We start from the raw sequence: 23483 nt of genomic DNA, 5'->3' as shown, positions 1-23483 counted from the left end.
ACGAGCATGTTCGCTCATCTCTATTCTTTATCAATAAAGGACCGTGACTTCATCTGAATATTTACAGTTATAGGAGACATCTTGTCTTTATTATTGTACAAAAAGAAGAAGAGAGATTGTGTCTTATCGGGATTTCCATCATGTTACCTGAGTATACAATGTATATAGACATTCTCTAAGGTGGGAAAAACATGTCCCAAACTGGTCTTTTTAACAGGGAAGAGCAAAGTTTTAGAAACAGATGTAAAGAATTTGAGAACTTGGGGGAGGTTTGTTTCAATGTGGCAATGATGCATATCTCTGGGAATTACTTACATTATGCCCCTGTACATACCTCAAATTATTACCATACAAGATATAATATAAAACATATAGTAGATTTAACACTTTCCACAACATTCCCTCCATTTAAAGAGGATTTATCACTAGAGATGAGCGAGCACTAAAATGCTCGGGTGCTCGTTATTCGAGACAAACTTTTCCCGATGCTCGAGTGCTCGTCTCGAATAACGAGCCCCATTGAAGTACATGGAAGACACAAACATTTTTCAAGGGGACCAAGGCTCTATACAGGGAAGCTTGGCCAAACACCTGGAAACCTCAGAAGATGTTGGAAACACCACGGAAATGGACAGGAAACAGCACGGGCAGCATGCATGGATGCCTCTGAGGCTGCTTAAACGCACCATTATGCCAAAATTATGGGCAACAGCATGGCCATGACAGAGTGACAGAATGAGGCTAGATAGCATCTAAAACATCCAATAATTGACCCTGACACTATAGGGGACGGTATGCAGAGGCAGCGGCAGCAGCGGCAGGCTAGAGAGTGGCATGGCGACATACCCTAAATGGACTCAGGCTTCAAACCAATGGGTGGCAGAGAGGAACCAAAGGAGGTGAGCAAGAAGCGCTGAAATGATTTCCTCTGTCAACAAAAGGTTGACGGTATATTTAGTCGATAACACAGCATGGTGGCGACATAGTGACCAAGTTCCATAGCGTATCTGATGAAACACCCGAAAAATGCGCCTGACACAGCTCGTTTGATAAGGGGACGACATGTGGAGGCAGCCATGGAGACGACTTCCATGATTAAGAGTGACTACTGGGGCATCCATATTGCTTCTATGATTGAAACTTCAGGTCTCCAGCATGGCGGCGACAGATGGTCCGAGTTCCACTATGTATCTGGTGAAACACCTGAAAATTCTGCCTGACACAGCTCGTTTGATAAGGGGATGATGTGCTGCATATCCTCTCGTGCTCCAGCGTCTGGGGTATAGACAGTTGAAAGTTGCACATGGAGACATTGGTGGACGCTGTGGAGGATCGTGGAGGTGAAATGGACAGGAAACAGCAGGGGCAGCATGCATGGATGCCTCTGAGGCTCCCTAATCTTGGGATGGAGCTGGCGGTCCGCTGCCAGGCGAGCTTTCGCCTGTCCAAGCCCCTGTCTCTCGGCTCCTCTCCACCCAAAATGGGCCTGGGGGCCAGAAGCGTTTACTTTGAAAAAATTATAATTTTAAAAGCAGGCGGGGTCGTTTGAAAATTTCACCTAGGAATAATAGAATAGCATAGTGGTTCTATTTTTAATTGTTTTTCGGAAATGGTTCCATGATTAAGAGCGACAGTATGGGGCATCCATATTGCGCTGCTATGATTGCAACTTCAGGTCTCCAGCATGGCGGCGACCACAGCCTGACACAGCTCATTTGATAAGGGGACGATGTATGGAGGCAGAAAGGTAGTAGTAGTAGATTAAAGGTGCTGCAGTTAAAACTATGTTAGTTGGATCTTGGGATGGAGCTGGCGGTCCGCTGCCAGGCGAGCTTTTGCCTGTCCAAGCCCCTGTCTCTAGGCTACTCCCCAAACAGCACCTCAAAGAACCTTTTGTATAAGATCAAGTGTAGTAGTGTTCTTATAAGTTTGGGTTATGGCGGGTGAGGGGAATGTAAACAGATGCGCAAGAAGCGCTGAAATAATATTGGTAAATGATAAAAGTTTGCCAGTATATTTTGTGGATAACACAGCAGGGTGGCGACAAAGTTAACAAGTTTGATGTGGAAGCCATAAAAACAACCCAAAATTCTGCCTGACACAGGTCGTTTGATAAGGGGACCATGTATGGAGGCAGTGCACTAGTAGTAGATTAAAGGTGCTGCAGTTAATACTATGTTAGTTGGATCTTGGGATGGAGCTGGGGCTCCGCTGCCAGACGAGCTTCCGCCTATCCAACCCCCTGTCTCTCGGCTACTCCCCAAACAGCACTACTAAGAACCTTTTGTATAAGATCAAGTGTAGTAGTGTTCTTATAAGTTATGGCGGGTGGGGGGAATGTAAACAGATGCGCAAGAAGCGCTGAAATAATATCGGTAAATGATAAAAGTTTGCCAGTATATTTTGTGGATAACACAGCAGGGTGGCGACAGGGTGAAGGCTGCTATGGAGACAATTTAATTTGGATAGTGCCTGTATGTGGCAGTCCAAAAAAGTTTTCAAACCAGAGGAGCAGGTAGGTTGTCCTCCAGAAAAATTAAATAGATTGAGTGCCTGTATGTGGCAGTCCAAAAAAGTTTTCAAACCAGAGGAGCTATAGGTTGTCCTCCAGAAAAAAATAAATAGATTGAGTGCCTGTATGTGGCAGTCCAAAAAAGTTTTCAAACCAGAGGAGCAGTTAGATGGTCCTCCAGAAAAATTAAATAGATTGAGTGCCTGTATGTGGCAGTCCAAAAAAGTTTTCAAACCAGAGGAGCAGGTAGGTGGTCCTCCAGAAAAATTAAATAGATTGAGTGCCTGTATGTGGCAGTCCAAAAAAGTTTTCAAACCAGAGGAGCAGGTAAGTGGTCCTCCAGAAAAATTAAATAGATTGAGTGCCTGTATGTGGCACTCCCAAAAATTGTTTAAAACAGAGGACCGGGTAGGTGGCCCTCCAGCAAAATTAAATACATAGAGTACTATAGCTAGAGTCAGTTGGCCCTGGCAAAAAATAGCCAGTTTCCTCTGCTTTAGTGTACAAAGAGGAGGAGAAGGAGGAAAATGAGGAGGAGGAGTGCATAAATTATTCAGGTTGAGCTTCGTTCACCTGGTGGAGAATGGAAATTCTGAGAAATCCAGGCTTTATTCATCTTGATAAGCGTCAGCCTGTCAGCGCTGTCAGTCGACAGGCGTGTACGCTTATCGGTGATGATGCCACCAGCTGCACTGAAAACCTGCTCGGACAACACGCTAGCGGCAAGGCAGGCAAGAACCTCCAAGGCGTACAGCGCCAGTTCGTGCCACATGTCCAGCTTTGAAACCCAGTAGTTGTAGGGAGCTGTGTGATCATTTAGGACGATGGTATGGTCAGTTACGTACTCGCTCACCATCTTTCTGTAAAGATCAGCCCTAATCTGCCTAGACTGGGGACAGGTGACAGTGTCTTGCTGGGGTGACATAAAACTGGCAAAGGCCTTGTAAAGCGTACCCCTGCCAGTGCTGGACAAGCTGTCTGCTCGCCTACTCTCCCTCGCTACTTGTCCCACATAGGTACGCCCTCTGCCACTAGCACTGTCAGAAGGGAATACTGTTTCAGCTTGTGCACCAGGGCCTGCTGGTATTCATGCATTCTCACACTCCTTTCCTCTCCAGGGATGAGAGTGGAAAGATTTTGCTTGTACTGTGGGTCCAGGAGAGTGAATACCCAGTAATCGGTGCTGGAATAAATTCTTTGAACGCGAGTGTCACGGGATAGGCAGCCTAGCATGAAATCTGCCATATGCGCCAGAGTACCAACGCGCAAGAATTCACTCCCCTCACAGGCCTGACTCTCCATTTCCTCCTCCTCCAACTCCTCTTCTTCTGCCCATACACACTGAACAGTGAAGGACTGAACAATGGTCCCCTCTTCTGTCTCGCCAACATTCTCATCCTCTTCCTCCTCCACCTCCACCGATATGCGCTGAGAAACAGACCTGAGGGTGCTTTAGCTATCAACAAGGGAATCTTCTTCCCCTGTCTCTTGTGACGAGCGCAAAGCTTCTGACTTCATGCTGACCAGAGAGTTTTTCAACAGGCCAAGCAGCGGGATGGTGAGGCTGATGATGGCGGCATCACCACTGACCATCTGTGTTGACTCCTCAAAGTTACTCAGCACCCGACAGATATCAGACATCCATGTCCACTCCTCATTGTAGACTTGAGGAAGCTGACTGACCTGACTACCAGTTCTGGTGTAAGTTGACATCTGGCAGTCTACAATCGCTCTGCGCTGCTGGTAAACTCTGGATAACATGGTTAATGTTGAATTCCACCTCGTGGGCACGTCGCACAACAGTCGGTGAGCGTGCAGTTGGAGGAGCCGCTGCGCTGCCCTGAGAGTGGCAGCATTTGTGCTGGACTTTCTGAAATGTGCATAGATGCGGCGCACCTTCGTGAGCAAATCAGACAGATTGGGGTATGTCTTGAGGAACCGCTGAGCTATCAGATTTAACACATGGGCCAGGCATGGCACATGTGTCAGTCTGCCGAGTTGCAGAGCCGCCTCCAGGTTACGGCCGTTGTCACACACAACCATGCCTGGCTTCAGGTTCATCGGTGCCAGCCACAGATCAGTCTGCGCCGTGATGCCCTGTAATAGCTCTTGGGTGTTATGCCTTTTATCGCCTAGGCTCAGCAGTTTGAGCACCGCCTGCTGTCGCTTAGCGACGGCACTGCTGCTGTGCCCAGAGTTACCGACTGATGGCGCCATGCCCACGGATGGTAATTCTGAAAAGGAGCCGGAGGAGGGGTGGGATGAGGAGGAAGCATAGTAGGCCTTTAAGACCTGGACCGAGGTAGGTCCCGCAATGCTCGGCGTTGGCAGTATATGAGCAGCCCCAGGGTCAGACTCGGTCCCAGCCTCCACCAAGTTAACCCAATGTGCCGTCAGCGATACATAGTGGCCCTGCCCGGCAGCACTCGTCCACGTGTCCGTGGTCAGGTGGACCTTGTCAGAAACGGTGTTGGTCAGGGCACGGATGATGTTGTCTGACACGTGCTGGTGCAGGGCTGGGACGGCACATCGGAAATGTAGTGGGACGGCTGGGGACCGAATACCGAGGGGTGGCCACCGCCATGAGGTTTCGAAAGGCCTCGGTCTCTACCAGCCTATAGGGCAGCATCTCCAGGCTAAGCAGTTTGGAGATGTGGACGTTGAGGGCTTGGGCGTGTGGGTGGGTTGCACTATACTTCCTTTTGCGCTCCAGCGTCTTGGGTATGGAGAGCTGAACGCTGGTGGATGCTGTGGAGGATCGTGGAGGCGAAGATGGGGTTTTCGCACGGCAGGTGTTTGGGCCGGGGTCCTGGGCAAGAGGCTGACTAGCAGATGACACAGGGGAAGGAGCAGTGGTGTGCCCGGCCGGAGGTGAACGGGTTTGGTGCCATTGAGTGGGGTGTTTAGCATTCATATGCCTGCGCATACTGGTGGTAGTTAAGCTAGTAGTGGTGGAACCCCTGCTGATCCTGGTTTGGCACAGGTTGCACACCTCAGTCCGTTGGTCATCCGGTGCTTCTTTAAAGAACCTCCAGACTTCTGAAAATCTAGCCCTCGCCACGGGAGCTTGACTACGGGAAACATTTGGCGCTGATGCACCAGCTCTGGCCCTGCCTCTCCGTCTGGCCCCACCACTGCCTCTTCCAACCTGTTCTCGTCGAGGACTCGCCTCCGTCTCAGAAGCACTGTGTTCACCCGGCCTATCAACCCAGCTTGTGTCTGTCACCTCATCATCCTCCGATCCCTCAGTCTGCTCCCCCCTTGGACTTCCTGCCCTGACAACAACTTCACCACTGTCTGACAACCGTGTCTGCTCATCGTCCGACACCTCTTTACAAACTTCTTCCACTACGTCAACAATGTCATCATCACCCACAGACTGCGACCGGTGGAAAACCTGGGCATCGGAAAAGAGCTCAGCAGCAACCGGACCAGTGGTTTGTGACTCTGGGAAGGGTCCAGAAATAGTTCCTCAGAGTATGCCGGTTCAATTGCCAAATTTTGCTGGGAGGGGGCAGACTGGGGGGAAGGAGGTTGAGGTGGAGGAGCTGGAGGAGTGCTCACTTGGGTAACATGGGTGGACTGCGTGGAAGACTGACTGGTGGACAAATTAGTTGAAGCATTGTCCGCAATCCACGACATCACCTGTTCGCACTGTTCTGGCCTCAACAGTGCTCTACTACGAATCCCAGTAACTTGAGACATGAACCTAGGGAGTGTAGCTCTGCGGCGTTCCCCTGCTCCCTCATTAGCAGGTGGTGTCTCACCCCGGCCAGGACCACGGCCTCTGACCCCTGCAGTAGTTGGTCGCCCACGTCCACGCCCTCGTCCTCTACCCCTAGCCCTCGGGTTCAACATTTTCAAAATTAAAGTTTAAACTGTACATTTTTTTTTTTTTTTTTTAAACAAAACGATGCTATCCTAATGCTATGGCTCTTTTCTAGCCTACACGTAAAAGCACACTGCTATGCCAGCTGACGTTGTTATAAAAAATAAACATAAAAAAAAATAAATCAGCAGACTCTGCCTAATTCAAATCAAACCCCTAATCAATTGTCCCACTTCGGTGTTTGAGGTGGATATGTGTGTCACTAAGCGCTAAACACAACGGTCGCAAGTCTCCCTGCAAATTCCTCACAATATGGTAATAGCTGCACTACTAATGCCAGCAAGCCCAGCCACAAGCAAACAAAAAAAAAATAAAATATATAACGCTTTTGTAGCCCTAACAAGGGCTGTTGGGCTCTTGTAGACTCACTCCTGCCTAACAATAAGCTAATAGAACACCCTAACGCTTTCCCTGACCAGCAGCAGCTCTCTCCCTAGCGGCATCCAGACATCAGGGTCACCTGATCAGGCCAGCCAACCACTGCTATCGACGTGTAAGGGTACCACGTCATGCTGGGTTGAGTGCACAGTCTCCTGGCTTGTGATTGGCTCTGTTTCTGGCCGCCAAAAAGCAAAACGGCGGGAGATGCCATTTTCTGGAGCTGGCGAAATACTCGTCCGAGCAACGCGCAGTTTCAAGTACGCTAATGCTCGAACGAGCATCAAGATCGGACGAGTGTGTTCGCTCATCTCTAATTAGCACCAATGACGCCATTGTCAGCTCTACCATCCCCATTTTTTACCTGCTTACAAAAGTTCTTCAGACTATGATGGAGGAAGTAATGACACACAAGGAAGAAGAGGAGGAACAAGTGCCAGGGCAGACCACACTAGGCTTGAAGGTTGGTGGTCTGCCACTGCACTGTCCAGCCAAGTGTCATCACCAACAACAAGAGTGGACATCCTAAAATTTATTAAAGTATGGATCCCACGCAACCTGGTTTTGCCTGCTTGCTGTAATGTCTGTGTTTTTCTACTGCTTGAACCCTTCAAATCATCTGTCCATCTCTACTTAGCCAGTATATGTTTTAATCTAATTCTTCTTACTAAAGTTTACAATCCCTTTTGATCTTCTTTAATTAACTGATCCCTCTTGCCGAAACTTTCTCCCATGTGTCCTGCAGTTGAGTTAATTGTTTTACAATCTGAGATTGGCCTTGCCCCTTTCCTTATAGGTAGATTTCCCTAGATTGCCAAGCATATGGCTGCCTATTGCCTGAGTGCCTTACACACGAGTGTCAAGCCATATTACGATAATAGCAATAATAGAAACAACAATAAGAAAGGGCAAGAGAAAGGTAAACCTACAAATACCAATAAATCCCCATTCTCACTATCAAGCTTTTTTGTCAACCTCTTTCATGTCATCACACTTATGTTATCTGTTTTTCTTCTCTCCTTCCATCTACTAATTTCCTCAGTGACCACCATCCACATAATCTCTTCTATTCTTTCTTCATCTTCATACACCTCCCATGTACTCTATACTTTATCTGACCCCCATATTCTATCTGAGTCTGCTGTGAAGCAGAAATTACCCTCTCATAAAACAGTTAACCATCTCCTTTCTCTTCTAATCCTCCTCCTACTTATGGCAGAGAATATCTCTCCTAACCCTTGTCCTCTTTCTGTCAACTCCAAATTTCCACCAAATCAATATCCAGTGCATCCCTTCTTTTATCTCCCTCCCTCCTATAGCTTCATTCAAATGTGCCCAATCAGTGTAAATTATAATCTTGAGTACATTCACAACATGTTTCTATCTAAGTCTCTCGACCTGCTGGACATCACTGATACTTTGATAGAGCAGGGTGACTCTGCCTCCCCCGTTGCACCGTACTATAAAGGTTTGAAATTCTCTCACTCCTCCAGACCTGAGAATAGGCAGGGAGGCCACTGTGATCTTTCTAGGTCATTGCTCCTGTACTCTCTCTCACTTTCCTTTCTTTTGAAGTCTACACCCTCAAGCATTCCCACCCATTCTTCCTTTTTGAGGCTTTAGTATACTGTCCTTCTAGCTCACCCTACCAGTTCCTCAACCGCACTCCTTATTAACACCAAAGGTGCAGCCTCCTGTCACAGGCTGAAGATCTGGCCAATTACTTTAAAGAAAATCAACTGTATTTGCCAGGAAATAATTTCTCAATCTAACTCCATGAATCCCCTTTCATCCCTTCTCCCTTCATCCCTTCATCCCTTCATCACTCTCTTCTTTTGAGCCAGTCAACGAGGATGAAGTGTCCATGGTCTTTAACTCTGCTCATCCCACTACTTGCATCCGAGCTACCTACCTATGTACCTACAACATCCCCTCACGACTTATAGAGTCACTCTCCCCAGCAGTCACTTCTCACCTGACTTACATCTGCAACCACTTTCTAAAGTCTCCAATGATCTCCTCACTGCTAAATCCAAAGGTTATTATCCTCTCCTCATTCTTCTGGATTAGTCAGTAGTGTTTGATTCTGTGGACCACCAGTTCCTCCTCAGGATACTTTGCTTCATTGACCTAAAGGACACTGCACTCTTGTGGTTTTCTTCCTATCTCTCTGACCGCACTTTCAGTGTCTCTTTTTCTGGATCTCCCTGGTACTCTTCCTCTTACTGTTTCCTCAGGTTTCCTCAAGGCTCAGTCCTAGGTGTTCTCCTCTTTACCTTCTATACTGCCCCCATTGGACATCTTTGCTGATCGTTGCTGATGATACCCAGCTGTACACTTCTGCACGTTACATCACCCCTGCCTTACCCCAGGACACTAGTGACTGTCTCTCTGCTGTCTCTAACATCAAGTCCTCTCTTTGAAACTTAGTCTAAGGCTGAACTTCTTGTCTTTCCACCATCTTTTAACCCAGTGTACTCTGACCTCTCCATCTCTGTCTGTGGGATTACGATAATACTCAGTCAGCAGGCCCGCTGTCTTGGGGTTGTGCTGGACACCAACCTCTCCTTTGCACCATATATTCAATCTCTTGCTCGCTGTTGCCACTTACATCTCTAGAATGCAGATATTTCTTACAATTGAAACCTTCAAAATGCTACTGTAGCTCTTATTCACTCTTGCCTGGACTACTGTAACTCCCTACTGACTGGTCTTCGACTGACTGTTCTCCAATCTCTGATCTCTCTCCTCCAAACTCTCTCCTCTCCATCTATCCTTGATGCAATAGCCAGGCTTGTCTTCCAGACCAAACGCTACACACATGCCTACTGTTTGTGCCAGTCACTGCACTGATTGCCTGTCTCCTTCTGAATACAGTTTAAAATAATTACCCTCATCCACAAAGCTCTGCACAATGCTGCACCTCCCTATCTCTCTTCTCTCATCTGGGTCTATTGCCCAAACCATGTTCTTTGATCTGTCAGAGATGTTAGATTATTCTCAACCTTCATCTGAACCTCTACTCCCCAGTTGCAGTTAGTGAGTGCGAAAGGCGTGGTAAAAAGAGGAGTTTTAAGAGCATGTTTAAAAGTTTGGAGGTTGTGTATTAGATTGATAGTCCAGAGAAAGACAGAAAACAGCACAGCATGGGAGGAATTTAATTGGAGACAACATCTATTCAGCACCACTAGCTGAACCATCTGAGCCCTAAAGAAAAATCAAAAGGAGAGGTGTGGAGGAATTTAGTTAAGAAAAGGAGGGGTGAATTAGGGCAGAACACAATGAACATGTTATACTTTCCTCCGCCGGTGCCCCAGTTCACTTGTGGTCCCACCCTACACTGCCAAGTCTTTGTTAACAGAGGCCGTTAGTGTTTCCCTGGCAGAGTAGGGCGGGGCCACTGGAGTAAGAAAGCAAAAGATGTTTTTCTAGCCCCTCCCACCCAGCCGTATGCATAATTTTTTCTCCGTCCTGCACAACACCTATAAGAAACATACTCTTATCCATATACTGCATTCATGTCTCTGCAAGTGTTAATGAAATCCTTCTTCTTCTTATCTATATTTCTATAATCTACTTTTAACTAAGCGAAGAATAAATCTACTACCAGGAGACGTGAGGCCTGAGTGTAAGTTTAGTGCACATTGTGTTACAGTCTCAGCTCCTTCTATAAAATATGAGAGGATTTTCTGCGGCTTCAGTGTCACATGAGATGCTGCAGACGTTGCTGTTCGTTGCTACATTACTGAATGCTGGGAGCCCGGTATTATCCCTCCTTATCACACGATGTATTTTATTCCTTTCATCATTTCTTACGTTTCTGTTTTCTTTTCTTCCACTGAAAACTCTGCAAGGTGTTTTATTCCTGTGTGTGATTCTGTGTATATGCTCATGTCACACTGCACCTCCGGCCTGTAGGCTAAAGATGCAGCAAATACTCCAAGAGTATGAGTATGTACAGGATGGGGACATCATGATCGGAGGAGTCGTCAGTGTCAACCGCCAATTAAATGCAAAGTCTGTGGGTAGTAATGTCCTGGAAGCCATGTTGTGTTCCTAGTAAGTGCAAGGGCGTAATACAACATTCAAGGGTGTAACTATGGGGCCCAGGGTGTCAGGGGGGGGGGGCTGGATTTCTAGAATAGACAACATAGAATAGTAATATGTATAGCATTACTGTATTCAGTCTTCTTCCAGCATAAACATCTGGGGCTTATACATAATCCGTCCATGTGGAGGTAAATTACCGCGAGGTGTAGGAGAACCCAACAACTATTTTCTCATGGATCCCAACCTCTCCAAGGCCACCGTACACCACTAATATTACTAATGCAGGAAATAATTGTGTCAGTGGTGATTGTATCATGTAACAAATATATGAGGTTCTCTATATGTGCCGGAGGGTAAGTAATGGGGTGCACCTGCCGGTACGGCCACAGCCCGAGGCCATCGAGATGCTCATGTGTATTCCCTTTACACTTACTTGTATTTCCTGTAGACTCCTGTAGAAAGGTATAACTTCAGATTTATAAAAGTTGCTTTTACTTCAGCCGTGATCTAGAGGCCGACAGATCAAATGTAACCTGCACCGAGAAAGAGAATTGCGACACAACAGAAGAAGAAAATTATTTATTATTTTTCCATATTTATAATTTATATATTGGGGAGCAGTGGGACTTTTCCAATATTCTGCAATCGTTTTGTTGGCAGCTATTGCGTTGCTTTTGAAGCTTGACCGCACTCTACAATCTCAAAAATGAATAGCTAGTTGGCATGGAGCTCTACAATACAGTTTCTGTAGGTAAATAATAGGTGTCTGTCTCTTAAGGGAACCTGTCACCAAATGTTACCCTATTAAACCACCAGCCCGATCAGGTCAGAGAAGAAATGTCAATTCTAGAATCCTCATTATTCTGTGAAATCTCACATGTTACCTATTAAAAGTCTTCTCCAAGGTCATGTGACCATGAGCCGAGAAGAGTCAGATTTTGCCTGTTATGCGTCCACTTTAGAGGCTGCAGGGGGAGGTCACCTCACACGCCTCTATCTCCAGATGTATAGAACTAATCTAATATTTTAGATGGCATCAGGGTTGTTTTACTATTACCTCCCGGAGATATAGCAAGTTAAAGACAAAGGGAGATAAGGTAAGATATCGTGGGTGCATTGAAAAATAACAAGACTTTGGAGGTTAAGGAAAGATATTTCACATAAAAGGAGGAATTCGAGAAAATACATTGGGGCTCATTTACTAAGGGTCCACCGATAGCACTTTTGTCGGATTTTAGACATTTTGGGGATTTGCACCACTGTGACAGGTATTTATCTGGGGATTGTGTCACACATGATCGGATTGTGGTGCAGCTGCAAAGCTTTCATGCAACAGAAATCGGGGGCGGCCGCAGGACGATCCGACGATTCGGACACTAATTCAAATTGTGTTGCAACTAATGCACTTACATGCCCCAGGAAGAGGATGGTGAACTCCAGGGAACCTGAGCGGGGAAGCGACACATGCAGGATATCGGGCGCACGGTCTTTGCGAATCGTGACACAGTGCATTGACGTTGGAACTCCATCGGCTGGGTAAGTAAATTTGCCCCATTTTGTCCCCAACGGATGGGCTGGTAGATGAATGTGGTCAAACCTGGTGACAGGTTCCCTGTCCATAACTTCCTATGATCTTATTATTTTTCTGAGCATTAAAATACCATAATATACCCTAAAGCAGCGATGGCGAACCTATGGCACGCGTGCCAGAGAGGGCACGCAGAGCCCTCACTGCTGGCACGCGCCCCATCCTCCTAACCACTGCCAGGTGCGGACAACCACTGTCCACACCTGGTTGTCATGGCTGCTGGCAGTATCGGAGCTGCGCTCCGATACTGCTAACGGCCATGACAGAGCAGGGTGCTGACACTTCCTGCTCTGTCACTCCAATCACAGCAGCGCACAAGACGGTAAGCGTCCCAGCGCTGGCAGCGAAATGATGTCATTACGCTGCCAGCGCTGGGCACCTTACTCCGTGTGCGCTGCAGTGATCAGCCGGAGGAACGCCGAGCCTGAGGTGAGTTTTTTTTTTTTTTAACTCAGCGCATCCACGGGGCATAGATCAGCAGGAGGCTGATTTCCTGCCCGCTCCCGCCCCTCCCCTCCACTAAGCAACCGGCCCGAAACTCACTGCGCCGCTACCACAAGCCCCCGTGCCCGAACCCCAGCCCGCTATCGAACCCCTACCCCCCCCCCCCGCCCAAACTCCGCCCACTACTGCAATTTGCCTGCCCGAACTCCGGCCGCTCTCACTAACTCCCCCCCCCCCAACTCCGGTCACTGCCCCGCATCACCCCCTCCCCTGGAACTCATGCCTCATAACCCCATTGCCCCGAACTCCAGATGCTGCATTACCCCCCCCCAGCCCTAACTCTGGCCGCCCACCCTCTGCCCATCTACCCTACTGACCCCCCCGGAACAACAGACACCTGAACTTCTGCCCGCCAGCATGGCCGCCACCTTGGACAACCAAAGAGTAAGTAACATGTATTTCTATGTATGTATTTATGTATATGCATATTGTATTATATATTTATACCTGTGCATTTATATATATATATCTGTGTGAGGGCTTATTTTTTGCGTAACATATTTTACTTCTCATTTACTATTCCATGTCGTGTACTGGGAAGCTGTAGATTTTAATATTTTCGCTGTGCGCTCCAAATCATTTGTCTCCTTTATTCTTTGGTTCGGTCCTATCACAGTGATACCAGATTTGTAGGTTTTATTGTGTTTTAATACTTTTTCAATAATTAAAACAGTGTACGAAAAAGAAAATAGTTTCGCCATCTTGTGACGCTAATAACTTTAGTGCACGGAGCTGGGGAGGGGTGATTTTTTCTTAATGAGCCGTTGTTTTCATTGCTACCATTTTGAGGACTGCGTGACCTTTTGATAACTTTTTATTACTCTTTTATGTGATGTAAAATGGTGTAAAAGTGGCGTTTCAGTGTGTATAGGACTGCTGGAATCCGAGCTCAGGCAGTCCTGTGTAAATTGATTCTAAACTAAACCGTCAGTTTTCTGGTTAAATTGCCGTACTGGCACTTTGCCATAAGTAATTAGGTTTTGGGTTGCAGTTTGGGCACTCGGTCTCTAAAAGGTTCGCCATCACTGCCCTAAAGAATTATAGAAAGAAATAATGCTTTTAAGGGTCATAAGAGAGAGATGAACAGAAAAGATGACATTCAGGTCGTTGGTATTTTAGGTCTTATTAAGCCACAATACATAAAAATAAACCAAAATTAGAATAAATTGTGATTGTAAACCCCCCAACAAACTATGTACGGAGGAAATGGAATGTTACATAATAATAATAAGGCACAAACTTATCATAAATACTATAATCACTCATTCTCCTTATTTTACAGTCCTGAGATTTATCACTACAAGAATCTTGTGTCTTTCTTTTACGCTGTTGATGAAATCAATAAAAATCATTTCATTCTCCCAAACCTGACTCTGGGATATCACATCTATGACTCGTGTACAGACCCCAGGAAGGCGATAAAGAGCATCTTACTGATATTATCCGGACCCGGATACCTTGTGCCTAATTATTCCTGCACCCGGAAGAAGAAGGTTGTGGGTTTTATCGGAGATCATTTCTCATCCACCACTTTACCGATAGCTCAGCTCCTGGGGATATATCCGTACACACAGGTCAGTCACCCCAAAGCCACAAAATGTCAATTGTATTGAGTCATTTTATTTATTTTTAATCCACAGTATATGGATCTACAGTGTATAGAATACAATGTACAGTGTGTGGATTTTACCTGCAGATTTTTTTTTTTAATTTAATCATTTTTATTGTTTTTGTTATATGGACAAATGCAAAACATAGCCTTGGGTTACTCTGACAGATCGAGAAGGGTAGCAATTGGGTTTTGCTCACGCAAGAGCTTCATGAATGTCAGAGTCATGAACATTTATAAGCATAGGAAAGGAGGGGGGGTGGTAGGAGAGAGGGATAGAATGGGTATGTGCCGCTTTGATGGTCGAAACTGGAGAAGCTTAATTATTGTCGGTGTTCTTTGTAGTCCTGTAGTTTGCTTTATCCAGGGCTGTTTGTTTGGTTGTCCATGGAGAGTGTCTATAGAATTTTTTATAGTCCTCTTAGGTTTGATCTAGTGGGGATGTTGGCTCTTGACTCCAGCTTCAGTCTTAGTGGGTCTCGTGGCGGGTTGGGAAAGAGGGATGGGGAAGAGGGGGGAAGGGTGGGACAAGGGGTGGGGAGGAACTTTAATTATCTTGCACCACAAATGGATATATTGAGATCATAGGGAGATCATAGGACTATGCTTCTGTTGTACTCTTGCAATATCTATTTGTATGCAGGTTTATAACATAAATTAATATAACTTAACAACAATAGGTCCATCCGTGAGTCTTTAGTCGTTCCTAAAGTTAGTTTGAAGTTCTTTTCTTTAGGAGAAGTATATAACGTGATATGGGATCAGGGTAAAGTATGGTGTATCTGAGGTCGTTTTGTGTTGTATGAAAAGATATTAAGGTGAGAATGCAGTGTACTAACCAATTAATGTGCAAATTTATGATGTGAATGGTTTTCCCAGCTAACTAATTCTTCGATCCTACAGATAGTATCGACTTTCTCCTCCCATTCCCCTAAGGTTGGGGGGCTGTTTGTAACCATCTTGTTGGAATTACTAATTTTGCTGCCTGAATAAGCTGGGTAGTGCGATTCTTTATGCTTGGTTTCCATGTTTCGTGGGGTAATCACAAAAGGACAGATTCAGGGGTGAGCACTATTTTTTTCCCCAGAATTTGAGCAATTTGGTTTCCTATTTCCTTCCAAAAAGGACGTATTATGGGGCATCCCCATAGGATGTGGCCAAGACTTCCGGTATCTGTCTTGCAACACCAGCAAATATCTGTGTTTACTAGTTTTTTTTGTTTCAATATGGCTGGTGTGTTATCCCATCTTGTCACTGTTTTACAGGTGTTTTCTTGTAGCCTTACACATTTGGAGAAACCATGTGAATTTCTATGAATAGTTTTAATTTGGGTGTCGGAGAAGTTTGTATTAGGGTCTTTTTCCCAACTCGTGATGTATGCTGGTTTGACATTTGTGTTGTTGTTTAGAATGTAGTCATAAAGAATTGAGATTGCGCCTTTCGGGATAGAGTCTTTCTTTAGCCAAGATTCTAGCCAGGAGGGATCTTTTAAGATTGGGTAGCTTTTAAGAAGGGTTTCATGTGTTGCCTTGAGATCTGCTAATTGAATAAAAGTTAAACCCTCTTGTTGACCTTTTACTGTTTCGTTTAATTCCTCTAATGGCGTGAAGTGAAATTGTTTAAGAGTGGTCTGGGACCATGTGTTCCACATTTTAGAGTTTGCATCGTATTTTGGGTTGATCAGAAAGGGTAGAAGATTGCTAGTCATTAAAGGGGAAGGGTTGTTCAGGAGATTTTTGGGAGCTTAGGGATTGTAACGTGCTGATAGTTCCTGCAGTTATTGGATTTGTGCATTGTGTGATTGATTTAATGTTCCATAACTTTGCTAAATGTCTTGGGTCAGTTGTAGCTAATTCTATTTCTGTGCTTAGGTTTGAAAATTTGGGGTTGTGTAGCTGTGTCCATCTCTTAAGGTGTATTGCCCTCTGGTAGGTTCTAGCATCCGGCAAGCCAAATCCTCCATCCTGTTTCTTACGGATTAATCAGTCTTGTGCTACCCTCGCTTTCCTGCCTCTCCAGAGGAATTTGGAGAAAATAGTTTTGAGCTTGGAGAAGAATATTCCCAGTAGTGCTATTGGGATCATTTGGAATAAATATAATAATTTCGGCATCATGAAAGCTTTGAGCAAATTCTTCCTGCCCATCCATGAAACGAATGGGCGTGCATATGATTCCAGGGTAGATTGCATCTGGCTAAGCAGTGGGGCGTAATTCTCTTTATTGAGAGCTGATACATTTTTGGTTAGCTGAACTTCTAAGTATGTTAACCGTGATGGTTGCCAGTGGAATGGTGTGGTGCTTTGGAGTTTATTGACTATTGCGATAGGGGTGGAGATGTTGAGCGCCTCAGATTTTTCTAAATTAATTTTAAGGTTAGAAATGCTGCCAAATTCCTGAAATAACTTCATGGTCTCTGGGATTAATTGGGCCGGCTCTGTTGGCATTAATAATAGGTCATCTGCAAATGCTGCACTTAAATGGGTAGTTTTTCCGATTTTAAGACCCCGAATGAGAGGGCTTTCCCGTATGGCTTGTAGCAGAGTTTCCATCACTATTATAAAAAGTGTTGGTGAAAGTGGGCAGCCCTGCCTGGTCCCATTCCTAATCTGGAATGACCCTGACAAGGCCCCATTGACTTTTAAGCAAGCTGAGGGGTTCGAATATAATGACATCACTGCCTGTATAAACGACTGTGGGATCCTGAACTTCTTAAGTGCTGCTGTCATGAATTTCCATGAGACCCTATCGTATGCCTTCTCGGCATCAGTGCCAAGAAGGGCTAGGGGGATTTTCTTCATGGTGGCGTGGTGTATTGTGTGAATGACTCTAGTGGAGCTATGGTTCCCTTCTCTTCCAGGGACAAATCCAGTTTGCTCCTTATTAATCAGTTCCAGCAGGTACAGGCTTAGCCTCTGGGAAAGAAGTTTTGCCCATATCTTAATGACAGAATTTAGGTAACTACCGCAACTTTCCGGATTCTTCCACGGTTTGGGCAGGACAGAGATTGTTTCTGAGAGCGCGTGTTTTGGTAGCGGGACCCCCTTCTACAAGTGGGGTTGTAAAACGTTTGAAAATTTTTTATAGTAGCCCCGGAGAGAAACCATCAGGCCCAGGGCTCTTTTTTAGGGGCAAAGAGGATATTATCCTCCTGACTTCCTCCTCGGTTAGGGGTTTAGTCAGGTCTGCTTGTGCTACATTATTAAGAGATCTGTGAAGTTGGGGCATGCTGTCCCGCACCTAAGTTATATAAATCCTGGTAGAATTCACGAAACGCTTCCGCTATATCATTAGTTTTGGAGCATTTCTGAGGGTCTGTAAATCTTTCAATTTATCTCTGTAAAGTAATAATAGGTATTGTCTATTGTTCTGTGTATTGTTAAATGTAATTTGATACAAATAACTATATTTGGTGTCAAAGTGATTATTCCCCAAATACGTCACTCAGGGGACACCAGATGGACTCGATGATACTTATAGAAAGTCTCCTTTATTGCCGTCATCCAGGTTGCAGAATACAGGATACAAGATACTTGCACAGGTTATCAGTCACGTGTCCATGTCAGTCAGTGTATCAGTGAGAGTGTGTTCTGGAGATGGCCGGGAGGTTTCCATCTCTTCCCGTAGCTCTTCATATATCGTTATCCACCTGTTGTCTTTTTCATGTGTCTGTCAGAGACGTCCGATGTGAGAGTTTCAGTAGTGAGAGAGAAGTCCAGCTGTCGTAGCCCCGATGTAACAGCCTCTCAGTATCAGCTCTCGGTATCCGCCATGACACTGTCTGTCTGTCATATATAGTCATAGTAGAGGTGTGTTTTGTAGTGTTGGACGTTCTGTGTCCCTATATATGGTATTCATATATATTTAGACTTGATGCAATGTACACGAGCTCATCCCTTGCACCATATGTATGTATATCTATCACTTTAACTCTTCATGTTCTAATACAAGTGAATATTATGATATATACTTTTTAACAATCTCTGATTTTGGAGCGCTTTGCTGCTGACTCAATGGCAGAGATACGCGACAGTAGGCCCTGCAACTTTCCCGAACATCTGCAATCTGTTCTGCACTGTGTTCTTTCACTGTGCTTGTTCAGTTTGTAATTTTACAGAAAAATGCTCGGGTCTCCCATTGACTTCAATGGGGCTCGTTACTCGAAACGAGCACTCGAGCATCGGGAAATGTTCGGCTCGAGTAACGAGCACCCGAGCATTTTAGTGCTAGCTCATCTCTAGTTGTTACTCCTTCTATGTGTGGTTGGTACACTCAAGATGTTAAAGTGTGCCTATTGGTGTTTTTAAGAAGGTTTTGTTCTACCAATTTCCTCACTAGTTGTGGGGAACTGAGGTGGTGGGGCGTAGATAGGGTGTTGTGGTTCCTGACTGGGAGTGACACAAGTCAGCTACACCTATCTAGATTTGTATACCAAGTTTTCCAACTAACTCACTCCTAATGGGTAAGTGTGTCTGTGTTAACCTAAACGAGGTTGAATTGTAAGAAATTAAAAGTAGAAAAACTTAGAAGACATCATTTCTTCAGAGCCATTGCTTTGGTTCTGTTGTTCCTGAGCCTAGGATGTTATTTTCCTCTTGATTCTAGGTGATTTGGTTTTGCAGACCACTTCCCATTTTCCTACGTTAGGTAGGGCTGGCAGGTCCAGATGTTGCTCTGAGACTGGCATCCATGAGGGAATATCCAATGGAGCTGTTTCCAGAATGTCCCATGTAGAGATGAGCGAACATACTCGTCCGAGCTTGATGCTCGTTCGAGCATTAGCGTACTCGTAACTGCTCGTTGCTCGGACGAGTATTTCGCCCGCTCGAGAAAATGGCATCTCCCGCCGTTTTGCTTTTTGGCGGCCAGAAACAGAGCCAATCACAAGCCAGGAGACTCTGCACTACACCCAGTATGACGTGGTACCCTTACACGTCAATAGCAGTGGTTGGCTGGCCTGATCAGGTGACCCTTGGATATACTAGCCCCTGCCCGCACTGCTCGGATCATTCTCTGTCTGGATGTCGTTAGGGAGAGAGTTGCTGCTGCTGCAGGGATAGCGTTAGGGTGTTCTATTAGCTTACTGTTAGGCAGGAGTGAGTCTACAAGAACCCAACAGCCCTTCTTAGGGCTACAATAGCGTTATATATTTCATTTTTTTTGTTTGCTTGTGGCTGGGCTTGCTGCCACTAGTAGTGCAGATAGTACCATATTGTGAGGAATTTGCAGGGATACTTGCTACCGTTGTGTTTAGCGCTTAGTGACGCACATATCCATCTCAAACACCAAATTGGGACAATTTATTAGGGGTTTGATTTCAATTAGGCAGAGTCTGGCAGTTTCTTTTTATTTAAAGTTTATTTTTTGATAACTCAGCGTCATCTCATCTGCCATAGCAGTGTACGTGCATACTTGGCTATATAATAGCCATAGGAGAATCCAAACGGATTACTTAGGCCAACAATAGCGTTATATATTTTATTTCTGGTTGATTTGCTGGTGGCTGGCCTTGCTGTAGTGCATCTACTACCATATTGTGAGGAATTTGCAGTGAGACTTGGGACCGTTGTGTTTAGCGCTTAGTGACGCACATATCCATCTCAAACACCAAATTGGGACAATTTATTAGGGGTTTGATTTCAATTAGGCAGAGTCTGGCAGTTTCTTTTTATTTAAAGTTTATTTTTTGATAACTCAGCGTCATCTCATCTGGCATAGCAGTGTGCTTTCATAGTTGGCTAGAGAATAGCCATAGCAATAGGATAGCATCGTTTGGTTTTAAAAACTAAAAAACACAAAAAAAACACAAAAAAAACACAAATAAAAAGTAAAAAAAAATTAAAGTTATAACTTTCATTTTCAAAATGTTTAACCCGAGGGCTAGGGGTAGAGGACGAGGGCGGGGACGTGGGCGTCCAACTACTGCAGGGGTCAGAGGCCGTGGTCCTGGGCGGGGTGAGACACCACCTGCTGATGAGGCAGCAGGGGAACGCCGCAGAGCTACACTCCCTAGGTTCATCATGTCTCAAGTTACTGGGACTCGTGGTAGAGCACTATTGAGGCCAGAACAGTGCGAACAGGTGATGTCGTGGATTGCCGACAATTAGAGATGAGCGAACACTAAAATGCTCGGGTACTCGTTATTCGAGACAAACTTTTCCCGATGCTCGAGTGCTCGTCTCGAATAACGAACCCCATTGAAGTCAATGGGAGACTCGAGCATTTTTCAAGGGGACCAAGGCTCTGCACAGGGAAGCTTGGCCAAACACCTGGGAACCTCAGAAAAGGATGGAAACACCACGGAAATGGACAGGAAACAGCAGGGGCAGCATGCATGGATGCCTCTGAGGCTGCTTAATCGCACCATTATGCCAAAATTATGGGTAACAGCATGGCCATGACAGAGTGACAGAATGAAGCTAGATAGCATCTAAAACATCCAATAATTGACCCTGACACTATAGGGGACGGCATGCAGAGGCAGCGGCAGCAGGCTAGAGAGTGGCATGGCGACATACCCTAAATGGACTCAGGCTTCAAACCAATGGGTGGCAGAGAGGAACCAAAGGAGGTGAGCAAGAAGCGCTCAAATAATATCGGTACATGATAAAAGTTTGCCAGTATATTTTGTGGATTACACAGCAGGGTGGCGACAAAGTTAACATGGAAGCCATGAAAACAACCCAAAATTCTGCCTGACACAGCTCGTTTGATAAGGGGACCATGTATGGAGGCAGTGAACTAGTAGTAGATTAAAGGTGCTGCAGTTAAAACTATGTTAGTTGGATCTTGGCATGGAGCTGGCGCTCCGCTGCCAGGCGAGCTTTCGCCAATCCAAGCCCCTGTCTATAGGCTACTCCCCAAACAGCACTTCTAAGAACCTTTTGTATAAGATCAAGTGTAGTAGCGTTCTTATAAGTTTAGGATATGGCGGGTGAGGGGAATGTAAACAGCTGCGCAAGAAGCGCTGAAATAATATCCCTAAATGGTAAAAGTTTGCCAGTATATTTTGTGGATAACACAGCAGGGTGGCGACAAAGTTAACAACTTTGATGTGGAATCCATGAAAACAACCCAAATTTCTGCCTGACACACCTCGTTTGATAAAGGGACGATGTATGGAGGCAGCTATATGGACGACTTTTGGAGGTAGCAATGGAGACAACGTGTGGAGGCTGCTATGGAGACAATTTAATTTGGATAGTGCCTGTATGTGGCAGTCCCAAACATTTTTCAAACCAGAGGAGCAGGTAGGTGGCCCTCCAGTAAAATGGAATAGATTGAGTGCCTGTATGTGGCAGTCCCAAACATTTTTCAAACCAGAGGAGCAGGTAGGTGGCCCTGCAGTAAAATGGAATAGATTGAGTGCCTGTATGTGGCAGTCCCAAAAATGTTTCAAACCAGAGGAGCAGGTAGGTGGCCCTCCAGTAAAATGGAATAGATTGAGTGCCTGTATGTGGCAGTCCCAAAAATTTTTCAAACCAGAGGAGCAGGTAGGTGGCCCTCCAGTAAAATGGAATAGATTGAGTGCCTGTATGTGGCAGTCCCAAAAATGTTTCAAACCAGAGGAGCAGGTAGGTGGCCCTGCAGTAAAATGGAATAGATTGAGTGCCTGTATGTGGCAGTCCCAAACATTTTTCAAACCAGAGGAGCAGGTAGGTGGCCCTCCAGTAAAATGGAATAGATTGAGTGCCTGTATGTGGCAGTCCCAAAAATTTTTTAAAACAGAGGACCGGGTAGGTGGCCCTCCAGAAAAATGGAATAGATTGAGTGCCTGTATGTGGCACTCACAAAAATTGTTTCAAACAGAGGACCGGGTAGGTGGCCCTCCAGAAAAATTAAATGCATGAAGTACTATAGCAAGAGCCAGTGGGCCCTGTCAAAAAATAGCCATTTTCCTCTGCTTTACTGTACAAAGAGGAGGAGAAGGAGGAAAATGAGGAGGAGGAGGAGGAGTGGATCAATTATTCAGGTTGAGCTTCCTTCACCTGGTGGAGATTGGAAATTCTGAGAAATCCAGCCTTTATTCATTTTAATAAGCGTCAGCCTGTCAGCGCTGTCAGTCGACAGGCGTGTACGCTTATCGGTGATGATGCCACCAGCTGCACTGAAAACCCGCTCGGACAAGACGCTAGCGGCAGGGCAGGCAAGAACCTCCAAGGCGTACAGCGCCAGTTCGTGCCACATGTCCAGCTTTGAAACCCAGTAGTTGTAGGGAGCTGTGTGATCATTTAGGACGATGGTATGGTCAGCTACGTACTCCCTCACCATCTTTCTGTAAAGATCAGCCCTACTCTGCCGAGACTGGGGACAGGTGACAGTGTCTTGCTGGGGTGACATAAAGCTGGCAAAAGCCTTGTAAAGCGTACCCTTGCCAGTGCTGGACAAGCTGCCTGCTCGCCTACTCTCCCTCGCTACTTGTCCCGCAGAACTACGCACTCTGCCGCTAGCGCTGTCAGAAGGGAAATACTGTTTCAGCTTGTGCACCAGGGCCTGCTGGTATTCATGCATTCTCACACTCCTTTCCTCTGCAGGGATGAGAGTGGGAAGATTTTGCTTGTACCGTGGGTCCAGGAGAGTGAACACCCAGTAATCGGTGCTGGAATAAATTCTTTGAACGCGAGGGTCACGGGATAGGCAGCCTAGCATGAAATCTGCCATATGCGCCAGAGTACCAACGCGTAAGAATTCACTCCCCTCACTGGCCTGACTGTCCATTTCCTCCTCCTCCAACTCCTCCAACTCCTCTTCTTCTGCCCATACACGCTGAACAGTGAAGGACTCAACAATGGTCCCCTCTTGTGTCTCGCCAACATTCTCCTCCTCTTCCTCCTCATCCTCCTCCACCTCCACCTCCTCCGATATGCGCTGAGAAACAGACCTGAGGGTGCTTTGGCTATCAACAAGGGAATATTCTTCCCCTGTCTCTTGTGACGAGCGCAAAGCTTCCGACTTC

The 23483-nt window shown here is 45.8% G+C and overlaps 1 protein-coding gene across 1 annotated transcript in view; it reads left to right on the top strand.

Annotated features, from left to right (window-relative positions):
* The first annotated feature begins 10704 nt into the window (after nt 1-10704).
* The window catches only part of LOC140070299 (vomeronasal type-2 receptor 26-like), a 46879-nt gene continuing 34100 nt past the window's right edge, over nt 10705-23483 (top strand). Inside the window, exons 1-2 of the mRNA XM_072116650.1 lie at nt 10705-10838; nt 14204-14495. Coding sequence (XP_071972751.1) covers nt 10705-10838; nt 14204-14495 — 426 coding nt within the window. The remainder of the gene's footprint in view (nt 10839-14203; nt 14496-23483) is intronic.

The sequence above is a fragment of the Engystomops pustulosus genome, chromosome 7, assembly GCF_040894005.1.
Source record: "Engystomops pustulosus chromosome 7, aEngPut4.maternal, whole genome shotgun sequence".
NCBI lineage: Eukaryota > Metazoa > Chordata > Amphibia > Anura > Leptodactylidae > Engystomops > Engystomops pustulosus.
This window is presented reverse-complemented; position numbering and strand designations above follow the sequence as displayed.